Source organism: Trichechus manatus, unplaced genomic scaffold, assembly GCF_000243295.1.
Source record: "Trichechus manatus latirostris isolate Lorelei unplaced genomic scaffold, TriManLat1.0 scaffold00005, whole genome shotgun sequence".
NCBI classification, from domain to species: domain Eukaryota; kingdom Metazoa; phylum Chordata; class Mammalia; order Sirenia; family Trichechidae; genus Trichechus; species Trichechus manatus.
In genome coordinates, this window is record NW_004443941.1 from 14871402 (window position 1) to 14896491 (window position 25090).

At 47.3% G+C, this 25090-nt stretch overlaps 1 protein-coding gene across 1 annotated transcript in view; it reads right to left on the minus strand.

The window, feature by feature from the left end:
• Positions 1-24950, minus strand: part of TTC7A (tetratricopeptide repeat domain 7A) — a 148938-nt gene extending 123988 nt beyond the window's left edge. Inside the window, exons 1-3 of the mRNA XM_004369487.3 lie at positions 24660-24950; positions 13252-13415; positions 7657-7825 (exon numbers count right to left, since the gene is read on the minus strand). Coding sequence (XP_004369544.1) covers positions 7657-7825; positions 13252-13415; positions 24660-24843 — 517 coding nt within the window. The 5' untranslated portion in view covers positions 24844-24950. The remainder of the gene's footprint in view (positions 1-7656; positions 7826-13251; positions 13416-24659) is intronic.
• Between the last annotated feature and the right edge of the window lie 140 nt (positions 24951-25090).

Sequence of the window (25090 nt, forward strand, 5' to 3'; positions counted from 1 at the left end):
GGAAAGTATTAGCCCAAGAGACAGAAAGGGCCACATAAACCAGAGACTTCATCAGCCTGAGACCAGAACTAGATGGTGCCCAGCTACCACCAATGACCGCCCTGACAGGGAACACAACAGAGCGCCCCGGATAGAGCAGGAGAAAAGTGGGTGCAAAACTCAAATTCTAGTAAAAAACCAGACTTAATGGTTTGATTGAGACTGGAGGGACCCCGGAAGACATGACTCCCAGACTCTCTGTTAGCCCAAAACTAAAACTATTCCCACGGCCAACTCTTCAGACAAAGATCAGACTGGACTATGGGTCATAAAGTGATACTCGTGAAGAGTGTGCTTCTTAGCTCAAGTAGATGCAAGAGACTAAACAGCAGCTTCTGTCCGGAGGTGAGAAGGGAAGGCAGAGAGGGTTAGGAGCTTGTTGAATGGACATGGGGAGTCAGGGATGGAAAGGAGGAGTGTGCTGTCACAGTATGGGGAGAGCAATTAGGGTCACATAACAACATATGTATAAATTTTTGTATGGGAGACTAACTTGAAATGTAAACTTCATTTAAACTACAACAACAAAAAAATTAAAAAATTAAAAATAAAATGTTAAAAAGCAAAGATGTCACTTTGAGGACTAAGGCGCACCTGACCCAACCCATGATATTTTCAATCGCCTCATCTGCATGAAAAAGCTGGACATCAAATAAGGAAGACCAAAGAAGAACTAATGTCTTTGAATTACGATGTTGGCAAAGAATATTGAATGTACTGTGGACTACCAGAAGAACGAATAAACCTATCTAGGAAGAAGTTATGGCCAGAATGCTCCTTAGAAGCGAGGATGGTGAGATTTCATCTCACATACTTTGGACATGTTATCAGAAGGGGACAGTCCCTGAAGAATGACATCATGCTTGGTAAAGTAGACAGTGAAAAAGAAGAAGACCCTGAATGAGATGGATTGACACAGTGGCTGTAACAACGGGTTCAAGCATAACAACGATTGTGAGGATGGCGCAGGACCGGGCAGCATTTCGTTCTGTTGTATGTGGGGTTGCTATGATCAAAGCCGACCGGACGGCACCTAATAACAACAAGCTATGGTTTACGCATTTTCCTACACTGTAATCATCTTCTCTGCCATTTCTGATTGACCTTTGTACCCCAGTGACAGCGTGGGGCCTATCATGCAGCAAGCAAATAGACAAACGGATATATTCATTCACGACGAATGCAGAGTCTATTGGGGTTTCTCCCTCTCCATTTAAAAAGTGGTCCTTGGAGAATTAATAAACAAATTGTGGTATATTTATACAATGGAATACTAAGAAATCAAAAAAGAACAAACTTGATATACACAACATGATGGACAAATCTCTCAGAAATTATGTTGCACAGACGAAGTCAGGTAAGTAAAAAGTACCTACTGTATGGTTTACAGGATGTTCAAAGAAATGCAAAATTAGTCTATATTAATAGAAATCACCCAGAGGTTGTTGAGGGGAGGAGGGGCTGGAGGGAGGGCCTGAGGGAACTTTCTGGGGTGATGGAAATATTTTATGTCTTTATTGGAGTGTTGGTTACTTGAGTGTTTACACTGATCCAACTCATCAGATTATACACTTATAAGATTTTTGTAGCTCACTGTATGCAAATAACAGTGCTAATGCATTAAGAGTCCAGAGATTTAAATAATCAAAGCATAGGGAATATTTTCATTGAAGTAGTCCTTCTATAAAATAATTTCCAACATACATAAGACCAGAAGGTTCCTGGACTGGCACGGCTTTTCCTAAGCAAAGGCACAGTCAGTCACTTGGTTTTGCCCACACAAGGGACTTTTTGCCTTATCCGATTGACACGAAGGTCCATTTTCCTGTCCACAAAGGTCTGATCTGAAACCCACTCGGGGACTTTGACTGCTTCACCATTTCTGCACAAGAGGCCAAATCGCAAAACTAGATCCAGGATGAAGCCGGCCTCTCAGCCCTCAATGGATCTCAGCGGCTGTACAGCAGCCCTATCCAGCAGGCAGGCTGCCAGAAGTGCTGGGCACTGCCTCATGGTTCCCACTGGCAGAAGCCTTTTCTGTAAAGACACCCAGCTCTACAAGTCAAGAGAGGTTTGCTTTTTCTTTTCCCCTAAATTTTATTTATTTTGTTGTTGTTGAGAATACACACAGCAAAGCACACACCAAGTCAACAGTTTCTACACGCACAATTCAGTGACGTTGATTACAGTCTTCAGCTGTGCAACCATTCTCACCCTCCTTTTCTGAGCTGTTCCTCCTTCAAGAGGTTTGCTTTTTAATTAACTCTGAACTTTCGGTTTGGAAGCAAGCTGAACCTGGCACAGCCTGGGGCTGAACAGCAGGCTGGTCCTGGCTTCTGCACTCAGAGGTGACTCACCATGTCCCAGGAGCCCCACCCTTGGAGCCTTGGGCTCTGGATACAGAGGTGAAGAACACAAAGCTTCCCCTGCGATGGTTCATCCAGACAAGCAGACTCCTTCCTCCCACCAACCCATCAGTCAAAGGGCATGGGGCACCCACAGTGCCCACAGAGGGCTACGGCCAGAGGTGGGTACCCCAGGTGGGGAGGAGGGGAGGAAAGAAATGCAAGTCAGTGTTTCAGCCCTCAGTGGGGGAGCCTCAAGGCCAGGTGGAAAGGATGCCCCCAAATTACATTCAAAAGGGGGCAATTGGGCACTATGTGTCAAAAAGCTTCCAAACTGTCCATACCCTTTGACTCAGTAATTCCACTTTTCAGAATTTTATCCTAAAAATAACAATAATACTGTATGCAAAAATTTAGCTTCAAGGACGTTCACTGAAGCATTGCTTATAAATGGCAAAAAATAAGATTTAACCTACGGGTCAGAGGACAGGTTTGCTTAATCATGATAGATCCTGACTATGAAATGTTGTGAAGGTAGTTTAAGAAGTGATATAGATGTTTATTGGAAAATAGTTCACAAGATATTAACTTTAAAAAGCATATCATAACACACAACTGCATGAACTTATTTTTGTGGGGAAAAAAACCACATACATACATATAGGAAAGAAGGCTCGAAGAATATTACCTCAAAATGTTTACACAGATGTCTCAGTTTCCTCAAAACGCAAAACGGGGCCACTAACAATACCTACCTCACTGGGAGGCCATGGTAATTTAATTATATGATAGACATTATAAAGAACAGAGTATATGCTCAGAAAACGTTTCCAAATGATGCTCACAATGACCTTTAACCCTTCCCTAGAATTACACATGAAAACTCTAATTCAGGGAGAAAAGATTCATTCCAAGACCCCTCAGCTAAAAAGTACCAGAGTTGGGACTAGATCCAGTCTTCTGACTTTAATGCCCTCTGTTCTCCTGACCCAGACTCCCAGGGTGTCCTTCTCTTCCGCTCAGTAACTCACCGAAACCAAAACAAAAAACAAAAAAACCCCAAGCCCGTTGCTGTTGATTCTGACTCATGGCAACCTCACGTGTTACAGAGTAGAACTGCCCTTTGGGGTTTTCCTGGCTGTAATCTTTATGGAAGCAGATCACCACGCCTTTCTTCTGTGGCACCACTGGATGGGTTTGAACTGCCAACCTTTCAGTTAATAGCTGAGCACAAACTCTTTGCACTACCCAGCGTCCTTGAAGTCCAGGATAAGGAGTTTAAATTTTGTCCTTATTGCAGTGGACACCATGGAGGGGTTTCAGCAGGGGAGCAATGTGACCGTTTGCTATGGGAAGATGGCTCTGGCTGCTGTGTGGAGGACAAGATGCAGAGGGAGAGAAGGGAGAGTGGGAGACCAGTTATGAGGCTACTGCAGTGGTCTTGGCGAGATGGCCGTAGCCTGGCCCAGGACCGTAGCTGTGGAGAAGAGGAGTAATTAGATTTGGGAAGCCCAAAGGACTTACTGATGGACTGGCTAGGGAGGTTTAAAGAAAGAGAGGTATCAAGGATTAATCCTCCATTTTTGGTCCCATTGATGGGTATATGGTAGTGATGGCTGCTAATCTGGCGGTGGTGGTGGGGCAGCTAATTTCCTTGAGTCTGCTTGAACTCTGTTGGTATCAAAGCTTAGATGTTCTTCCTTCTATGATGGGGCCTAGCCACCTCCAGGTGCCACCACATGGCCCTAAAATCCGGTCCTCTATCCCAGCAGGACCAACATGGAGCCGCTCAGCCTGGGCACAGGTGTGACTAACATGTCAGAGAACAAGGAATGCTGGGAGCTGGGCAGAGACTACTCGGATGTGGAAATGACAGATGTTTCCCTGAAGGCGTTTTATTTTTCTACCTTAGAGAAAGATATGTGGTTTTTATACTGTTTCTAAACAGACTTTACTTACAGACAATAACTACTGCCCCTCTCCACCACCAAACACACACATTCACGCACAGGATGTTTATGCCCTTCAGGCAAGGGAAATCCAAGACTGCTTCAACCGCCCCTGCTCTCAAACTCCTGAGGTCTAAAGCCCTCTCTGAGAATCGGAATGTGCCCTAGGGTCTCACCCGCATCCCTCCCACTTCAGAGGAAGGCCGAGTCCTGTGGGTGATGCCTCAGATGGTCACCTGCCAAGTCCCTCTGCTCTGAAGGGGAAACAGGGTGAGTGAATATGTTACTGTGTCTTTTGGGGCTGGGAGTGAGGAGACCCAGAGTCTGCTCCTGACTCCCCCACCAGGAACGTCCATGAGGAAGACACCCATACTTGGATCCCCCGCCACCCTCCCGGCAGACCCCGGAAGAGGCCCTGCCAGGCCTGCTAAGCTCCGTTGCCTCATGTCACCCCGACTTCCTCCCGCCAGCCAAGTACGCCTGAGAACCAAATCCCCTGCCCAAATGGAACAACAGAACAGAATCCAATGCAAAAAGGTAAATAAAGCTGTGGTGTAACAGCGTGGCCAGGGGAGTCCTTGGAAGTGGGTGAGTCAGGCTCCAACCTGGAACTGGAGAGAGCCAGAAACTGAAGGTCAGGATGACTCAGGGTGGAGGATTGCAGTTCAGCCACAAGCTAACTGTCCTCTGGAAAGCTGCTTCACTTCTGTCAGCCCCGGTTCTCTCATCCGTAACATGAAGTACTGGCCTAGATCATTTCTAGAGTTCTTTGCAGTCTAAAATTCTGAGCAGCAGTACCACAGGGTGTTTACAAGCCCTGACTCTACCACTTCCTGTGGGACCTCGCATGAGTCACTTCACCTCTTCCAACCTCAACTCCTCATCTGTCACGTGGCAGTCAAGAGCACACCTACTCAGAGGGTTACCGTGTGGGTTAGGTGAGGACATACCTGGCATGGAGTGAGAGCTTAATAAACCACGTTTTCCTCTGAATTCTGCAGCCTCCCGCTGCCACCACCCTCATGCTCATAAAATGTCTTCAGGACCAACAATCAGCCATCCCTGCCCCCTTTTGGGTGTGGCCCCTTCTCTCTGCAAGGAGAGACCCACCGGACCTCCCCTCCCCCCACTCCCAAGAAAATTAGCATCGTGCACACCCCAGTGGCCACGTGCATGGTCTCATGCACACACAGGCAGGTAAACCTCAGCATGCCGAGCAGCAGGGAGCAGTCACTGCAACAGGACAGGAGGACAGGCAGAGAGGAGGCAGGACAGTGGGCGCGTGCAGTGACTGGGGGTGGGAGTTAGCACAGCCTGTGTCTGAGCGGCCCGGGCAGCGGCGCCCGGCTCCTTACCTCCCCTGCAGGACCTCTGACCACCGGGACTGTGTGCCCCCAAGAAGCTGGAGGCATGCTGGAGAGAGTAGAGAGCAGGAGAGGGGGAGCAGTATGTACCGAGCCAGGTTGACAGGGAGAAGTACTGCAAAGGAAACCCAAGGAAGGGCGTTCAGTCCGGGGAGTCACAGAAGAAGTAGTCTCCAAGAGGCCTAAAAGACCCAAGCCCCAAATGAAGATCACCCCCAAGACTGGCCTACGTCAGGGGTGCAGAGAGGAGCATGAGAGAGCAAAGTGAGAAGACCCCCAACACACAGACTGGACCATCCCAGATGGGCACCTGCCCTCCTGCAAGATAGCACGAGGTCTGCCCAGAGGGGTAATCTTGGTGGATTTCCTGGGACAGCATGAGCAACCTCTCAATGGGGAGAGGGACCCAAGGATCCAGGGATGGCCAAACAACACTCAAGAACTCCCACCAACATGTACTAGTGGTTACTGGGACAGATAGGATGGGAAATGGGGAGTCATTGCTTAAGGGGCGCTGAGTTTCTGTTTAGGGTGATGAACAAAAATTGGATTGGATAGTGGTGATGGCTGCACAACACGGTGAATGTAATTAATGTCCCTGAATTGTACACATAAAAGTTATTGAAATGGCGAATGTTTTGTTATATATATTTCACCATAATACAACTTAAAAACACCCTACCAGTCAGAGCCAGAAGAGGATCTACCCCTTACAGATGTCATGGTCACCCCCACCGGGACCCCAAGGAGACAGAGAAGTGTGCATGTGAGGGACAATGTGGGGCGAGGAGAAGGGGATCCCTCACATTCCAAGGCCAAAGTTGAGGTTCTAGTCCTGACTCCATCATTAATCTCTGGCTGACTTTGAGCAAAGTACTTATCTCCCCTGGGCCTCAGTTTCCCCATATATTAGATGGGGAGAATGCTCCTATCTATAACAGAAAAGAAGGTGTCATGCACTCTATGCTAATGCCACGCACCAAATCCCCACACAGACACAGGCATCTAGACTTTTCTTTGGGGGTTGGTTTGTGCTGGGATAGGAAGATGGTCAAACATCTAAGATTCTTGGCAACATTCTGGGCAGAGGGGCTCCTGGACCTCACTGCCAGCAAGGGCCACCCCTCAGGTTCTCTGGTCCCAGGATCCAGGGAAGAGGAGCCTGAAGCACAACATTTGGGGTAGGGCTTTTACTAACCTTTAACACGTGCAGGGTGCCATTCAATGGCACTATCCCAACTGGGTCAGCCATGGCCCCCCTCATGAAATGCCTACATCACTGGCCTCTTCTCCCTGAGTACCCCCCAGAGTGCCCCCCAACCCGGGAGTGCTTTGAGCTCCCCCAAGGCAGGAGTGGCTCTGACCTATTCATCACTGGTCCCCACACCTGCTGGCTAGGCTGCTCACAGCATGTGCTCAACTAATACCCAAGGACTGGTAGACTCCTCTCCAGCACTGGGCACCCAACTTGTGATCCACGCCAGTCACTAGACCAGCCTGACAGCTCTGTAAGCCCTTCTCAACCTGATTACACCACGCAGCTGACTCCTCTTGGTCATGGTAACCCGGTGAGGGCAGGCATGACAGGCCCTGTCTTACAGAGAAGTAAACTGGGGCCAAGAAAGGTGAAGAAGTGGTTTGCCCAAAGGCACACAGCTGGGTAACCAGCCGTCGACAGAGCCAGCAGAAAACATGAGTGTTCTGACATCCTGGCCCGGGCACCAGGCTACTCAGCTGGAATGTGCTGGCATGGCTGGTATCCATTCTGGCCGGCCAATGCCCGGGGCACTACCTGGTGTTAGAACATCGCCCCTGCAGGCCCACCCTCAACAGCATCCACTGCCCCATGGCTGCCCTCTGACCCAGGCACCTGGGAGGCCAAAACGTAACTAGCTGGACATTGTGGTGAGAAGTTCGCAAGGGGTGGGGGGGAGGGGAGAGGGGGTGGGGCACAACTACCTTTGATGACAAAGGCCTCGGACAGCAGCCGCATCTGGTACAGGGGCTTGTTCTCTACGGACATGTCGTCGATCCTGGCCCGCGCGTACATGCTGATGGCATCTCGGTACGAGCCTTCCATGTAGTGCAGCTTGCCCAGGATCAACACAGCCTCGCACAGGTACTGTGACTGAAAGGACAAGGACCGCGTTAGCAGGCTCCTACCCCAACCCCGGGGGGTACCCGGGGACAAACACCCCCGCTGAGCCACAAGTCATGCCGATTTGCCTAAGACCCTGCTAGAACTCCACTCCCTTCGGAAGCCTTCCTGGACTGTCCAGCACATGCTGACGGCTTCCCTTCTGCCCACACTCACAGCCCCTGATGGACACCGTGGCTCGTAATGAAATTCTTGTATGAGCCCCTGTTTCCTGTGTGTGTGCGTTCTGCCCCCAGCTAGACTCCAGGCAGCCTGCAGATGAGAAGCTCTGTCTTCTCTCTCCTGATACCCTCAAAGGCTCCCAGAGGCTGGGCCCTCAGGAGGTCGGGCACTTGTTCTGAGCTCATGGGCGTGATAGGGGCAGAGACAAGGGTTGTGGGGCCTGAAGCTTATACAACTGGGGGATCCTCTTTAAGAAAGCAAATGCAAAATTATAAATACATAATCAGGTATATATTTATACCTAAAATAAAAGGCCTTGGAAAGAGTCTGTCCACGTGAGAGGCCCTGAACCTGAAGACCCTGGAGGAAGAAGCCTCCAGCCCATGGCTGCCATGGGGCCTTGGAGGCGAGAGGAATCGACAGCACCAGCACGGGACAAGAGAGAGAAGAGAGAGGGCCTGCTGGGCGCTCCTCCTGTCTTATCAGAAGCGGGGGAAAGTTCTCAGAAGCAAGGATGCCAAAAGTGCCTAAATTCAAACCTGCTTTCCCTCCCCTACTCAAGGCCTCTTGGGACCTCCCCTAGCTAGGGCCTGAGATTTGGTCTACCTGGCCACCCCACCCCTAGGTCAGGCGCTGCTCACAGCCAGAGCATCCACTTGCTGACTAGTGAGGGTGGGCCAGCAGGCCTGGGAGTCCGGGCCTTGGATTCTGGGCCAGCCCTGCTCCCGAGCTCCCCCAGCACTAGAGGCCTCCATTCCTGTACTCAGTTGGCCAACACTCCTTTGGGCCAGGCTCTGGCCCCTCCCCTGCCACACAGGCATCCCCTCTGCTCACATCACTCCCTGGAGTCGCAGCTCAGGCTCCACCCCTGGCCTCTGTCCTGGCAGGAAGGGGCTGCCCCTGTCTCCCTGAGGGGGATAAGTGTCTGGGGTACCTGTACCTCAAAGGAGGCCTCAGCCACTCCCCACCTTCTGTTATTGCCCTCTAAGAGGCCAACTCAGAGAAACAGAGCATGGTGAAGCCAGGCTCTGAGGAAGCCAGATTCTCCTTCCGCGCCGTCTTTTTGGGTTTTGTAAATACACTTTCTGCCTCCTTTGCCTTGGCTCACACAGGTTCCTTACCTGGAACAATCTCCCCTTCCCTTTGGCCTATTCAAATCCTCTTCCATCCTCTGGGGTCCCATTCAGGCCCACCACCTACAGTCCTCAAAACCTCCCTGACTACCAGTGAGCTTCCTACTGCTGAATTCTAAAAAAATCCCTACCAAGTAGCCCACTCACTCGGCTCCTGCGTGCCAGACTTTATACTCTCTCTGACTATTGATTAACTCTCAAATGCTGAATTTTTCAAGGGCATTTGCTGATCCTCCCAAATAGGCCACCCACTCCCTGGGCTGGGACAACAGCTTCATATCCTCAGAGGCATATGACCCACAGTTCCTACACGCTGGGCAATGACTCTGCCATTCCCCCACTGGCTTCAAGCCATGGGCACGTCCTCCCTGCTGGGCCCTCGGTTCCCTCACTCCCTCACAGCAATGCTGATAGCATTAGTAAGGCAAAGTCCAGAAAAGAGCTTTGAACTCTTCGTGAGAAAGGAGCTAGATAAATACAGGGTATGAGTAATTATTATTACCCTCTTCTACTGCAAAGGGGGAAAGCACAGCTAAGCTCAGAAGCACACCTTTCAGGGCATGATGACAGAGTGTGGTGGACCAATGATGGTCTACAGCAGAGATTCCACCAGGCTGGGGAAAAATGAGGGAACATGCAGTGGACAGTTCATAAAGCTACATTTATACTATTTAAAAGGCTGCCCTATATCCTGAAAGTCTAGCCATCTTGCTTTTTGGTCTTAAGATATTTTGTCTTTTATGGAGTGATGGCAATGGGAGGTCGCACAGTTTTGTAGTTGGTTTTTTTCTTTTGTTTTGATTGTGCTTTAGGTGAAAGTTTACAGAACAAATTAATTTCTCATTTGACAAATTTATACACAAATTGTTTTGTGACATTGGTTGCAATCCCCACGATGTGTCAACACTCCCCCTTCCCCACCCTGAGTTCCCCATTTCCATCCGTCTGCCTTCCTGTCCCTTCCTGCCTTCTCATCTTTGCTTTTGGGCAGGGGTTGCCCATCTGGTTCTCATCTACTTGACTGACCTAAGAAGCACGCTGCTCATGTGTTATTGTTTGTTTTATAGACCTGTCTAATCTTTGGCTGAAAGGTGAACTTTGGGTTGTTTCTTAGTTGTTTTTTTTTTTTTTTTTTGCTATTCTAATGCCCTTACTTGGCAAAATAAAAAGCTGGCTACATTCTGCAGGACCTGTGCATTTGAATTTGAAATGTTCTTGGTCAAGAAGGACGCTAGGCAGGAAGTCAGTCAGTCTGGGGAATTGTCACTCTGCTGTGCGGATCAGGCCTGTCACCTATTCTTTTTGTTCCTCGGTGTCTCTGTCAATGAAAACGGAAGAATGGCCTCACATGGAAACCCAGGTTAAGAGGCAAGAACAGATGAGGAAGTATTTCAGCGATGTACAATGGGATCTACAAAAGCAGGAGTGTTGTCCTTATTGTTAACAGTAACCCAAGCTTCTTGGTCATTATTTCCTCTCTAGTACTTTGGAAGGCAGCACCAAGAATTGGCAAAAAGGATTAGAGCTTGGGATGTGGAGGCAAACAGGCCTGGGTTCGAGTCCCGCACCTGCTACTGTGGTCCTTGGCTAAGTGACTAAACTTTCCCAGGTCTGTTTCTTCACCTGGAAATGGGATAAGGGTGGTGTCTTAGTCATCTAGTGCTGCTATAACAGAAATACCACAACTGGATGGCTTTGACAGAGAAATTTACTGTCTCACAGCCTAGGAGGCTGGAAGTCCAAATTCAGGGCGCCAACTCCAGGGGAAGGCTTTCTCTCTCTGTCAGCTCTGGAGGAAGGTCCTTGTCATCAATCTTCCCCTGGTCTAGGAGCTTCTCAGTGAAGGACCTTGGGTCCAAAGGACACGTGCTCTGCTCCTGGCACTACTTTCTCGGTGGTATGAGGTCCTCCTGTCTCTCTGCTGGCTTGTCTCTTTTATATCTCAAAAGAGATTGACTCAAGGTACAATCTAGTATTGTAGATAGAGTCCTGCCTCATTTAACATAACTGCCTCTAATCTTGCCTCATTAACATAAAACCAAAAAAACTAGAGCCAGTTGCCCTTGAGTGGATTCCAACTCATAGCAGAGGTAGGATTTATAACACATAGGGAAATCACATCAGATGACAAAATGGCAATCACACCATACTGAGAATCATGGCCTAGCCAAGTTGATACACATTTTTGGGAGACACAATTCAATCCATAACAGAGGGCATCATCTCAGGTACCTTTAGGAATCAAAGAGACAGTGCAATGCCTGGCAGTCCCTAGATAAAGGAGGCTATGACAAGGGGCTCATTTTCACTGACCTCCACAGGACCTCAAAATCATCTAGATGGGTGTCCCAGGACCCCACGTTCCCCACCTCTCCTCCTCATTCTATCAGAGCTATTCAGGATGCTTGGGGATCCACGAGAGTTTTCATCTGCTGCCAAGAAAGATCACCCCCACACACATCTTGACCTTTGGGGTAAGACAGGCAATCTTACAAACTTCTTTTAACATTTTATTTTGCCTGATTAACATCAAGTTTTTTGCTCTGCTCTGGAAATAAATATATATATTTGGGATAACAGTGGATTTCTCACTGTTGTTGGTACCTATGGATGTCTTTGATTAATAAAACATGATAAAACTTATATTTTTAATAAATGTGATATGGTAGACTAAACAATTTTCAATACACTTATGTGGATACTATTCAGCCAATACAAAGAACGAGGTACTGGCAAGGAGTAAGCGCCAAGAGAAAGTTCTAAGTGAAAAACAGCAAGTTGTCAAACATGCCTCATATGATTCTAACAAGAAAGGAAAGCACCAAGTGTGAATGTAGGCTTGTAAATGTACAGAAAAGCGGGACCCACACCCAAGGGTAACGAACGCTTAGCTCTGGGGAGGGAGGTGGGCGTGGGGTTGGGGGCTGCACACAAGGACTTTTATTTATTATTCAAACTAGTTGTTTATTGGTTGAATTTTTTACAGCAAGCATACATCACTTTTGTTATTTTAAAAACAATTTTTAAAAAATTGAATGTAGCCTACTAGAAAGAAAAAAATAAAAGGGAGTCTTGATGGGAAAAAGCTTGGAACCCACCCATTGTGTCCAACACTTTCAATTGGCAGATGAGGAAACGCAGAGACCACAAGGTCAAAGGACGTGCACAAGGTCAAGCAGCTATTTTAACCCAGTGCAAACATCCGGAGCTACAACAATCCCTGCCGAGGAGCCTAAAACCAGTAACCTTCCCTGGGTGGCACCAACAGTTAAGCGCTTGACTACTAGCCGAAAGGTTGGCAGTTCAAACCCACCCATAGGTGCCTAGGGAAAGGCCTGGCGATCTGCTTCTGAAAGGTCACAGTCATGAAAACCCTAGGGAGCACAGTTCTACCCTGCACACATGGGGTCACCATGAGCTGGAATCAACTTGATGGCAACTGTTTTTTGTTTTTTTTATGCCTCTTTAGTACCTTGCATACAGTAGGTACTCAATTAATACACACGGACGTAAACTGGCTTGCCCTATTAGTGAGTTCTTTCCTCACTAGCCAGTTTTGCATGTACCTGCTTCCAACTAGATCACAGGCTCACTGCGGTCTTATGTCCCTGTGACCCTCCAAGACCCCAAAGGGCCAGGTACATATTAGGTCAACCCAGTGCTATCCAATAGATACATATACGTAAGTCACAAACGTGAGCCACATATGTAACTTCAAATTTTCTAGCAGTCACATTAAAAATGATAGAAATAGGTGAAATTAATTTTAATAACATGTTTTATTTAATCCAACCTATACAAAGCTTTATCATTTCAACATGTAATCCATATAGAAAATTATAGAGATATTTTACATTCTGTTTTATACAAAGTCTTTGTAACCCAGTGTGTGTTTTGTACTCACAGCACATCTCAATTTATACCAGGCACATTTCAAGTGCTTAAGAGCCACAAGTGGCTAGTGTTTACCGAACAGCGTAGGGTCAAGCCTTAAGAGGGGCTTGTTGTTCTAGTAACCAAATGGTCCAGGAAGGGCTTGACAGCAGATGGGAGGTCGGGAGAGGGCAGAGGAGGCCCAGGCTGGGAGGACTGATGACTTACCGACAGCTTCCCGTGGCTAAGGATACTACTCAGAAAATTCTTGGCTTCATTCATCTTCGGCTCATTTTTCTCCAACAAAGGGATGGAGTCTTTTACCTTGGCATGGTTCTCCTTCAAACACTGCTCCAGGAGGGCCTCGGCCAGGAGCAATTTCCCAAAGTCATCTGAAAGACAGGGCAGAGTCAAAGCGGGGAGTGAGGCCAGTGAACCCCTGAGAAAGGTCGATGTGGAAAGCGGTACGTGCCCCTGTGCCTGCCACCCCTCTTGCCCCCAGTTCACAGATGACTCAGAGCCAAGAAAATAAAGAAAGGTCCATTTTCCACAGATTTAGCCTTCAAAGAAAAAACATGGGTACTTTACCATGGTCACGTTACAAATGTCCCTTTTGCATTTATTTTCTGGCTGGGGAGGCAGAGTTCCCCGGACTTGGGACAAATTCCCAGAATTTCAGAATTTAAAATGAAGGACAAAACCATACCTACGCCCTGTGTGGTAATAAGTTCTCAACCCAAGAAAGAATTCTCCTCAAACTGCTGAAGAGGGAAAACATATGAGACGGCCTAATAATGCGTTTTCACGTGCTCCTCGTTTCTGTATAACCACAAACGTTTTTCTCCATTTTTAAGGTGTTTTACGATGACCCGGGGATAAGCCAGCAGCCAAAGTAAAGAGCTAAAGTGGGAAGCAGATTTACTTGTGTAGCAAGGCAAGTCCTTGGACATGGTTTCCAGAGAGTGCTCACGTACGTCCCCTCATCTGCGGACATACCGCCTGGCAGGCGATAGCATGCTGCTTGGTCTCATATGCTGCTGCCCTCTGCCACACTGAGAGCTCCAGCCTTGTGACCACCATGTTCCTGCTACCTGCAGCAGAGGAGGGACTCAGGTGGGAGCCAGGCGTCAGCGTGCAGGGTTTGAGGTCTATGTGTGTGCTTTCACAACAGCCTCAGGTCACTGTGCTCTATGTGACTGGCTCACTCCTTTCATCAGCAACAAGGGTGACAGCCAACCCCATCACTTGGTATTAAAAAAAAAAAATTTGCCACTGAGTTGACGTCAACTCATGGCAACCCCATGTGTGTCAGAGTAGAACTGTGCTCCAGAGGGTTTTCATGGCTGATTTTTCAGAAGTAGATCACCAGGCCTTTCTTCGAGGCTCTTTCGGGTGGACTCAAACCACCAACGTTTCGGTTAGCAGCAAGCTTGTTAACCGTTTGCACCACCCAGGGACTCCATCACTCAGCAGAAATGTCCAATAAATATCAGTCAAATGAGTCAGATCCTCTCAACTACCCTACAAGGAAGCCATAAAGCTCAGGGAGTTAAATTACATCCCACAAACGTCTCAAGGAATGTCTGTTTGGTCCCACCCTTTCCCAGTGCTTCTTCTGCTGCTGGGACAGCATTCTTAGTCCACAACCTTCCCAGGGATGCCACTCGCTCTCAGGACGTCCATCAACAGGGGAGTGATGTATAAAACATGGTGCGTCACAAAACAGGACACCATGCGGTCATAAAAATGGAATATAATGGAATGAGGAAGCTCTGTATGTGCTGCTATGGAATGAGGAGCTCCAGGATAAATTGATAAGAAAGCAAAGTATACACCAGCGTACATAATATGCCACTGTGTGTTTATACATGAAAATATGTGAAAGAATACACAAACGGTGGATAACCTTGCGAGCTTATCGGCAAAGCAGAGATGGCAGGGAGGCTGGTCACTCTTGACTCTGGTACCTTGGGAATTTTGAACCATGTGACTACATTACCTAACCGAAAATAAACATTAAATCAATCCAGGAATGAAAGCCAATCTTTTCTCTCCATTTCCAAATTTCAGCTAGGAGAGGGCTGGGCTACTTAGCGTTGGACACCTAGACCAGAGCAGCATTCCTGAGTTAGAACCTGGCTGTGTGACCCTGGGCAAACTGCTTTCCCCTTCGAATTTATTTTGCATCTGTAAAACCAAGGGGTAGGGTACCAAACATTTAAAGAAGAATTGACTCTAATCCTTCTTAGAACTTTTCCAAAAAACTGAAGAGGTAGGAACACTTCCAAACTCATTCTATGAGGTCAGAATTACCCTGATAACAGAGCCAAAGATACAAGAAAAGAAAACTATAGACCAATATCCTTTATGAATATACCAGGTAGCCTCCCACTTACGACGTATTCGAATTACTACAAATCGCACTTACAACCATCTGTTTTTTGGGGAGTTTTTTGTACATCTTATTGTCAGTAATATGTACTGCATACAGTGTTGCAGCACATAATTTGCTGATGTTATTATTCTCAGATGTTCACTTGCAGATGTTCAAAGATAATAAAAAGCAATAATAGTGAAAACTAAAAAAAAAAACAAAAGAGGTATTTGACTTACATCAGAACTGATTTACAATGAACTCATCTGTCATGGATTGAATTGTGTCCTCAAAAAATATGTTTATCAATTTGGCTAGTCCATGATTCCCAGTATTGTGTGATTGTCCACCATTTTACCATTTGATGTGATTTTCCTATGTCTTGTAAATCCTATCTCTATGATGCTGACGAGATGGAATTAGCAGCAGTTATGTTAATGAGGCTGGACTCAATCTACAAGACTGGATTGTGTCTTGAGCCAATCTCTTTTGAGACATAAAGGAGAGAAGACAGCAGAGAGACATAGAGACCTCATACTACCAAGAAAGCAGCACCAGGAGCAGAGCGTGTCCTTTGGATTCAGGGTTCCTGTGCGGAGAAGCTCCTAGACCAAGGGAAGATTGATGACAAGGACCTTCTTCCAAAACTGACAGAGAGAGAAAGCCTTTCCCTGGAGCTGATGCCCTGAATTCGGACCTTCAGCCTACTAGACTGTGAGAAAATAAACTTCTGTTTGTTGAAGCCATCCACTTGTGGTATTTCTGTTATAGCAGCACTAAATACTTAAGACAACAGAACAGAACCCTGTCGTTCAGCTGGGGACTACCTGTAGATGCAAAAATTCTCAACAAACTACTAGCAAACCGAATCCAACACTATGTTAAAAAGATTATACACCATGACCAAGTGGGATTTATCCCAGGAGTGCAAAGATGGCTCAATATAAGAAAATCAATCAATGTAATACAGTCATAGAACAAAGGAAAAGAACCACATGGTCATCTCATTGATACAGAAGAGGGATTTGACAAGATACAATATTCTTTCATAATAAAAACACACAACAAAATAGGAATCAAAGTGAAATTCCTCAACATGATAAAGTGTGTTTATGAAAACCCACAGTGAAGAACATACTAAATGAAGAAAGACTAAGAGCTTTCCCCTGAAAGATGAGGAACAAGACAAGAATGTCTGTTCTCACCACTCCCATTCACCACTGCACTGGAAGTTCTGTCGTTGTTGTTCCATGCCATCCAGTTGATTCCGACTCATAGCAACCCTATAGAACAGAGCAGAACTGCCCCATAGGATTTCCAAGGCTATAATCTTTATGGAAGCAGACTGTCACGTCTTTCTCCCACGGAGTAGCTGGTTGGTTCGAACCACTGACCTTTTGGTTAGCAGCCAAGTGATTAACCACTGCAATATCAGGGCTCCTTAGAAAGCTACTGCTGTTGTTGTTAGGTCTCATTGAGTTGGTTCTGCCTCAAAACAACCCTATGTCCAACAGAAGGAAACACTACCCAGTCCTGTGTCATCCTCACAAGCTACTACAGTTAATTCATGAATTTAGCAGTAACAGGATACAAGATCAGGATACGCTGAAAACTATAACATTGCTGAATGAAATTAAAGGAGACGTAAATAAATGGAAAGATATCTGTGTTCATGGATTGGAATACTTAACATTAAGATGTCAGTGCTACACAAAGCGGTCTACAGATTCGATGCAATCTCTATCAAAATTCCAATCTTTTTTTTTTTTTGTTTTTTGTTTTCTAGAAATGGAAAGGCTGATCCTCAAATTCAAGTGGAACTGCAATAGGTAATTCTTTTGAAAAAGATGAACTAAGTAGGAGCACTCATACTTTCTTATACTATAAAGCTACAGTAATCAAAACAGACTGGTATTGGTATAAGGACAGAAATATAAACTAATGGAATAGAATTGAGAGTCCAGAAACAAACCCATACATCTCAGGTTAATTGATTTTTGACAAGGGTATGAAGTCCATTCAATGGGGAAAGAACAGTCTCTTTAATAAATGGTGTTGGGACAACTGGATCTCCACATGCAAAAGAATGAAGTTGGACCCATACCTCACACTATATATGAAAATCAACTCAAAAATGAACCAATGGCCTGAATATAAAAAATAATACCACAAAGCTTTTATAAGAAAACATAGGGGAAAATCTTCATTACCTTGGATTTGGCAATGAATTCTTAGATATGACACCAAAAGCATAGGTGATAAAAGAAACAAATAGATAAACAGGACTTCTTCAAAATTAAAAACTTTTATGCTTCAAAAGATACTACCAAGAAAGTGAAAAGATAGTCCACACAGTGTAAGAAATATTTGTAAATTATACATCTGATAAGGGTCTAGGATCCAAAATCTATAAAAAACTTCTACAACAATAATAAAAAAAAAAAAACAATTAAAAAGTGGACAAAAGATTTTAATAGACATTTCTCCAAAGTAGATAAACAAGTGGCCAATAAGCACACGAAAAGATATTTGAGATCACTAAGTCGTTGTTGTGTGTGGATGAGTCAATTCCAGTTCATAGGGACCCTACAGGACAGAGTAGAACTTCCCCATTGGGTTTCTAGGCTGTAGTCTTTTAAGGAAAAGGGCATGGCGTAGTCGTTAAGCGTTTGACTGCTAACCAAACGGTCTGCAGTTCAAACCTTCCAGCCACTCCATGGCAGAAAGATGTGGCAGTCTGCTTCCATAAAGATCACAGCCTTGGAAACCCTATGGGGCAGTTCTACTCTGTCCTGTAGAGTCACTGTGAGTCGAAATCGACTCAAGGGCAATGGGTAATTTTTACGGGAACAGATGGCCAGGTCCTTTCTCCCTCAGAGCCGTAGAGTTAGTTCTGACTCATAGCAACCTTACGTACAACAGAATGAGCAATCCCACTAGGATGGCTTATATCAGAAAAATAATTTAGTAAGTAACAAGTGTTGGCATGGATGTGGAGAAACTGGGACTTGTGCATTGCTGGTGGGAATGTACAGCCACCGTGGAAAAGCTTGCTGGTTCCTTAAAAAGTTAAACATAGAATTACCATAACCTGTTGCCATGGAGTCTATTCCAACTCATACCACCCAAAAAACTTGAAAAGCAGGGGTACAAGCAGATACTTGTACACCAGTGTTCACTGCAGCACTACTCACATAGCCAAAAAGTGGAAACAACCCAAGTGTCCATCAACAGATGAATGGATAAGCAAAATGTCATATATACACACAACGGAGTATTATTCAGCCATAAAGAGAAACGACCTTCTGGTACATGGATGAACCTTGAAGACACGTGGAGTGAAATAGACATAAACGGAAAATATTCTATGCTCTCACTTATATGGAATCTCTAGGACAGGCAAATGCATACAGACCAAAGTTTATTAGTAGTTAGCAGAAGCAGGTGGGAGGGAGAAAAGGGGAGTTATTGCTTAAGAAGTACTGAGTTTCTGTTAAGGGTGATTAAAATTTTTTGAAATGGATAATGAGGATGGTTGCACAACACTGAACTTAATGTGCCTGGTGCATAGTCAGTGCTCAGGAAATGCCATCTTTATTGTCATCTGTTCAGTGGGAATGATACCTACTGTTATGGATTGAATTGTGTACGAAAGAGCAAGGATACACTCAGCAGGGGGGTGGGGGAGGTGGGGCTAGAATTTCAACCCAGGCCTGGGGGACTAAGAGCCCCTTCTCTCCCCATGACCAGTTCCATCACAACATGATGGAGGTGATGGTGACACCTGAAAGAGCCAGAGGGGAGCCCTCAGTGTCTGCAGTTTTCCACCCCTTGTCCCTCCATCAGTCATAACAGCTTCAGCCACAGGAAGTGTGAGTAGAATAGTAGCGTTCTGTTGCAAGCATACACACACCTATCACTCACATGCACACACGTGCATGTATGAGGTTCCAGAGTCCCGTGTGGAAGATTTTTGGGTGATTCATGCCTTCACAACAGTAGAGGAAAATAATCACTGGCTTCAATCACTATCCAAATCACTGGATAGCTATATCTCAGCCAACATTGAATGCAGTGTAATATTGTTAGGGTCACAGTTACCTAATCCAAAGAATAATCTGTCTCCCCTGAATCCCATGCAGAGCAGAGCTTCTGGCAGTTTAGAAACAAAGAACAGTCGAAGAGCTGTAAACAGTAGATTAAAAACCAATAGCAAAAAAAAAGCAATTCCAAGGGCAGATATGAGAATTGTTCTCATTTTCATATACCTGTGAGTTTCAATTTCATTACTAACATTTCAGGTCGTTCTCCTGAGCCTTTCCCCCTCCCTGTTCACTTCTCCACTCAGTCTGTTTGTTTTTGTTGAGCAGACACTCAGTAGGCGCCAGGAATTCATTTCTCTTTTTCCTTTGACCAACTCTCCTCCTTCCCCCACATCTCTCTCTCTTCCTTTCCCCTCTTCTTTCATGTCACGATCCTCAACTGGCCAGTTTACGGAACTGAAAGACATTTTGGAATTAAAAGTTCTAGACATTCAGTTGTTAAATAAAATCCAGGTGGATAGAGGCTTTCCGGTCCTTCTGCAAAACAAGTTGCTTTTTATCATCCTGTTTTCCAAAAACTACTTGCTATCCAGGTTTGGGTACAGTGTCCAGCGTCTCCCCTCCCAGGGGGCATTCGGGAGACCCTCCTGACAGACAGCAAACCAGAGCCTGGGTGTGATTCTGGCAGCCCAGGCCCCCCGCCCTCAGTAGAGGCCCGAAGGGAAATCAACCACCCCATGGTCACCAAGGCTCCCCACCCACCCTATGAGACAGAAGCGACCGGGCAGCCAAGGGTTTGGTTGGGTTTTGGTAGCTGTCTTCCTCACAGTCCTCACAGCTCCTGATCCTCTCCAGGTCTCTCTCAGGACCCTAGGCCACAGGGACCCACTTCAAAGACACCTGCCTTCTCCCCAGACCCCATGTTTGGAGGGTGGTGTTCCTCTCTCCACAGCCTGTGGCTTTGCAATCTGAAGACCTGGGCCAGCCTGCCAGGCCAGGGTCTCCAAGCAGGCCCTTCCCACTAGGTCAAATGGGGGCACAGTGGTTTCTGCAGCTGCTCACCCCACAGGACTGCTGAGGGCTGGGACCTTCCAACCATGGCGAGAGGAGGAAGAGGCTGGAACTAGTTAGAGGCCACCTGTCCCCCACACACCCGCTCTAACTTAAACTAGAAAAATGCTCAGAACAGCCTCCAGTTTAAAAAAAAAAAAAAAATCACTCGGTTCAAAAAAACTGAAAAATACGGGGGGCAGGGACTACAGACTTGAGATGGATAGATGGAGGGACAGATAGAGGGACAGACATGTGACATCAAACAAATGCCATGTGTGACCTTATTTGGATCCTGATTCTAACAAAGCAACTGTAGAATTTAATTATTAGATTTTTGAGGGGTATGATAATGGTTTTGTAATTATATTTTTTAAAAGAGTTCTTATTTAATAAACATACACTGAAATATTTAAAAGTGGGGGAGAAATGGGTGGTGGCTGTTCAGGAGTTCATAATCATTGAAGCTGGTTGATGTGTAGATGGGATTCATTTTTTTAAGTTTTTGAAATTTTTCACTATAAAGTTTTCTCTTCTTTTTAGCCATGTGGCCGGGCTCTTTGTGTTACTAAAATAATCCTCCATCAGAGCCAGTCACACTGCAGGGTTCCTGGGCTGCCATCCTGACCAGATCTGAACCGGATGTGAGTTTCAATGAAAACGTACAAACAGTGGCAACTGCCTTCCCCTTAGGGTGGTGGAGCACCTCCCCAAACAGGAAAAGAGTGTGGGTATGCTTAAGCATCTCCTGACCCCCCACTCCCACCAGACCAGAAGAGGCCCCCACAGCTCTGTCCTCACCTCCTGGTCCACCTGGAGCGGAGTCTGAGCTCCCGGAGCTATTTTTAGCTTCTGTAGGAAACCTCAGGGACACAGCCAGGCCTCAGGGCCTCAGTGGGGATCAACTGCCCCCTCAGCACCTTCCTTCCCCTCCCACAAATTATGTAGCTTTGAAGCTTCCAGTCACTGATTCAACAGGTCAGGTGGGGCTTTAAGAACCCCCCTCCTGGGCCACAGTGAGGACAGCATCAACACCCCAAAAACAGAACAGGCTCTCAATTCCCTGCGTGATTGAGGAACCCCATGGGAGAGAGAACCGAAATAGCAGACAATCCAAAATGCACCCCAAATGTGAATTGGGGATGGTGTATCTGGAGTCAATAGTAGGAGAAAATTCACTCACAGACCCAAACCCAAAAGTGGGCAGGAGACATCCCATTGTGGCTAAACCACCTTCCCTGCACGGGTCAGTTCCTACAGTTCCCAGGCTCTGTGGCCCCCACTCTGTCACTAGTGAGCGTGGAGGCAGGCACCCAAGCTGGGGTACAGGTCCACACACGGCTCCCTGGGCCTTGGTGTCTCTGTCTCTAAAATGGAGACAGTAACTCCCGGCCTCCTCACAGGGTTGTTTCCAAGTCTTTAAAAGAGAGAGAAAGCACTTTATAAACTAGAACCATACCAGTGTCTCCAAATAGTGTTGCGCAGAATGTGGTCAAGGCAAGTTTGGAAAATGTGGTATTTACACTCCAACCTCACAACTGGACCAATAAGCAACATCAAGATAAATGGAGAAATAATGAAGTTGTCAAGGATGTCATTTTACTTGGATTCAAGGTCAACGCCTATGGAAGCAGCAGTTAAGAAACCAAACAACGTATTGCATTGGGCAAATCTGCTGCAAATAACCTTTTTAAAGTGTTAAAAAGCAAAGATGTCACTTTGAGGACTAAGGTGCACCTGACCCAAGCCATGGTATTTTCAATCACCTCATATGCATGAGAAAGCTGGACAATGAATAAGGAAGACCGAAGAAGAACTGATGCCTCTGAATTATGGCGTTGGCGAAGAATACTGAATATACCATGGAATATACCAGAAGAATGAACAAGTCGTCTTGGAAGAAGTACAGCCAGAATATTCCTTAGGTGGGAGGATGGAGAGACTTTGTCTCATGTACTTCGGACATGTCATCAGGAGGGACCAGTCCCTGGAGAAGGGCATCTCATCACGCTTGGCAGAGGATCAGCAAACAAGTGGAAGACCCTTAATGAGATGGATTGACACAGTGGCTGCAACATAGCAACGATTGTGGGATGGCACAGGAACGGGCAGTGTTTCGTACATGGGGTCGCTATGAGTCGGAACTGACTCGATGGCACCTGACAACAACACAACATACTCTAACCTGGTTTGTAAATTACATGCAGGTGAGCACAATAAAGGCTCTGAGAAGTCCTGCAGTTGAAAAAAAAGGTCGCTTAAATATTATTGAATCCATTATTTCCAATTTCCAAACTTACTGGCTCCTCAAACCTTTTCTTCTTGGGATACCTATTAACTGCTCGACCTTAAGACCCCTGAAGACAAGCTTAGGAAACACAGCCTGTCCTGTTTTGGGCCCAGCACGTTTCTCTGTGGTGCCAGCCTCATTTGCATTCCCTCGCTCACATTCCCATTGACCCAGGCGTCAATGCCCTCTGTGTGGATTAGTTCTCACTGCCACCCTCATCAGCCCCATCCCAGCCCATCATCCCACAGAGGGCAAAGAGGGGAACCTTCAATTTATCCATTCTGCCCTAGAAGATGGGGGCTCACCAGCTTCTTCCAAACATGTGCCTTCAGCTCTGGCCACTAGCCCTCATTGCCATGCTGAGACCTGCCGCAAAGCCTCAAACCGACTGTCCATCCTGCCACCTACCCTCCTCTGTGGCCACGCAAACCCTGCCCTTACAAACACCCATCAGGCGCCAGTCCACATTCTGCTGCTTCCCTGAAGCCTTCTCCGCTTTCTCTGAGCTGCACAATCTAACAGAACACTGCCCTCTGACAAACTCCCTGTCTCCCCATCCACTGTGCCAGCTCTTCAAGAGCAGGGAGTTCGTGCGATACATCTTTGAGAGGTAGTAGTACTAGCCGTTAGAAGAATGCATTCAGAAACCTGGGTTCAACTTATGGGCTGGGGGGTCAAGTTAACTTCTGTGTGCCTCAGTTTCCTTATCTATAAAGTGGGGAAACAAGAGTCCCCCCTCATGGGGTTGTTGTGAGTAGTTAATGAGTTGATTCAAGTGCTTGAGACAGTGCCTGGCACACAGTGAGCGCCAGAGAAGTGTTAACTATTATTATTATTATTATTATTATTCTGTTATTCTGTCTTTCCCACAGGCTGGGCACTCTTTAAAAACTCTGTGTATCTGTATTTATTTACGCCCTGCCTCCTTCCACAAAAGGAGCGCTGGTGGTGCAGCGGGTAAGCGCTCAGCTGCTAACCAAAAGGTCAGCGGTTCGAATCCACCAACCGCTCCGCGGGAGAAAGACTGCGCGGGAAAAAGGAAGACGTGGCAGTCTGCTTCCGTAAAGATTTACAGCCTTGGAAACCCTGTGGGGGCAGTTCTACCCTGCCCTATAGGGTCGCTATGAGTCAGAATGGAATCAAAAGCAATGGGTTTTTGTTTCCTTCCACAAAGGCTCCGAAGTGGCTATGCATAGAGGGGGCGCAGGAAGGGCTCTGCAGGCTGGGCTGAAGGCCCCAGGAACAGGACTTGAAGTTGGAGACTGGGGCGGGGTGTTCCCCACTGCCCCTTCAAGGTGCTTTCCCGCCCCAGCACAAGAGCCCAGCCCAGCCCAGCCAAACCAGCCCTATTGCTAAAGCCGGCGACTGCCAGGGTTGGATGGGTCCCGGGTTCGACCACGGTAAGGAAACTGAGGTTTGCCAGGCCTCTTCGCCATATTCGCTGTGAACCGAGCTCCGTTTTCAACTTACTTTGGGGAAAAGGAGGGAGGACGAAGAGAGCCAGAATGAAGCCAGGCAGTCATAGCCTTCACCTGATGGGAGTTCAGAGAACCTCCCCCAGACCCGAGGGGGACAGGGTCCAGCTCGTGCACCGATACGTGCAGGTACCAGCATTTCACGGTAGACGGAGTTACTAACATGAAGGCAGAGAAGAAAGCCTATTTTCTCTCTTCCCCCAAAGCACCCAACCTGGTTGTGATTTTCTTCTGGGGCAGAAGAACCTTCCTAAGTATACTGGCTGCACATAAAACCAGCATTGCAGGGAGGGTAACCCCGAAGGCGACCATCGCTGGCCAGAGACAGTCTGGGCGCGCTTCCAAGAGGAGGCTGCGCGTTTCGCGCGCTCGGTGCCTGTGAACCAGCCCCTTCCCTCTCTCACCGGTGTCCTGAGCAGTGAACCCGGCGCTCGGGCTGCCTCGCCGGCTGCCTCCGCTGCCGGTCAGGACCAGCGTCTGCAGCTGCCGGACCAGATCAGGCACGCGGTCCCAGTGGCCCTCCGCGCGGCAGCGCTCCAGTTCGCCCTCCACCTTCAGGTGGGCGCTGTGCGCGCCCTTCGCAGCCATCTTCGACCGGGTGCTGTCATGGGCGGAGCGGCCGAGAAGTGGAGACCGGGCCGGGGACGGCGTCCAGGCTGGGGCGCACACGCGGGCGGTGGGGTAGGCGGGGGCACAGGCGGCGACTGGAGCCTGGGTGACAGCAGAGGCCCGGGCGGCGACGGGAGGGCACCAGCAGCAGCAGCACCCAGAGCGCCTCCCCGCGCCTCTGGGCTGGGGCTTCGGCTGCGCGGCCCGGTCGCGTCCAGTAGTAACC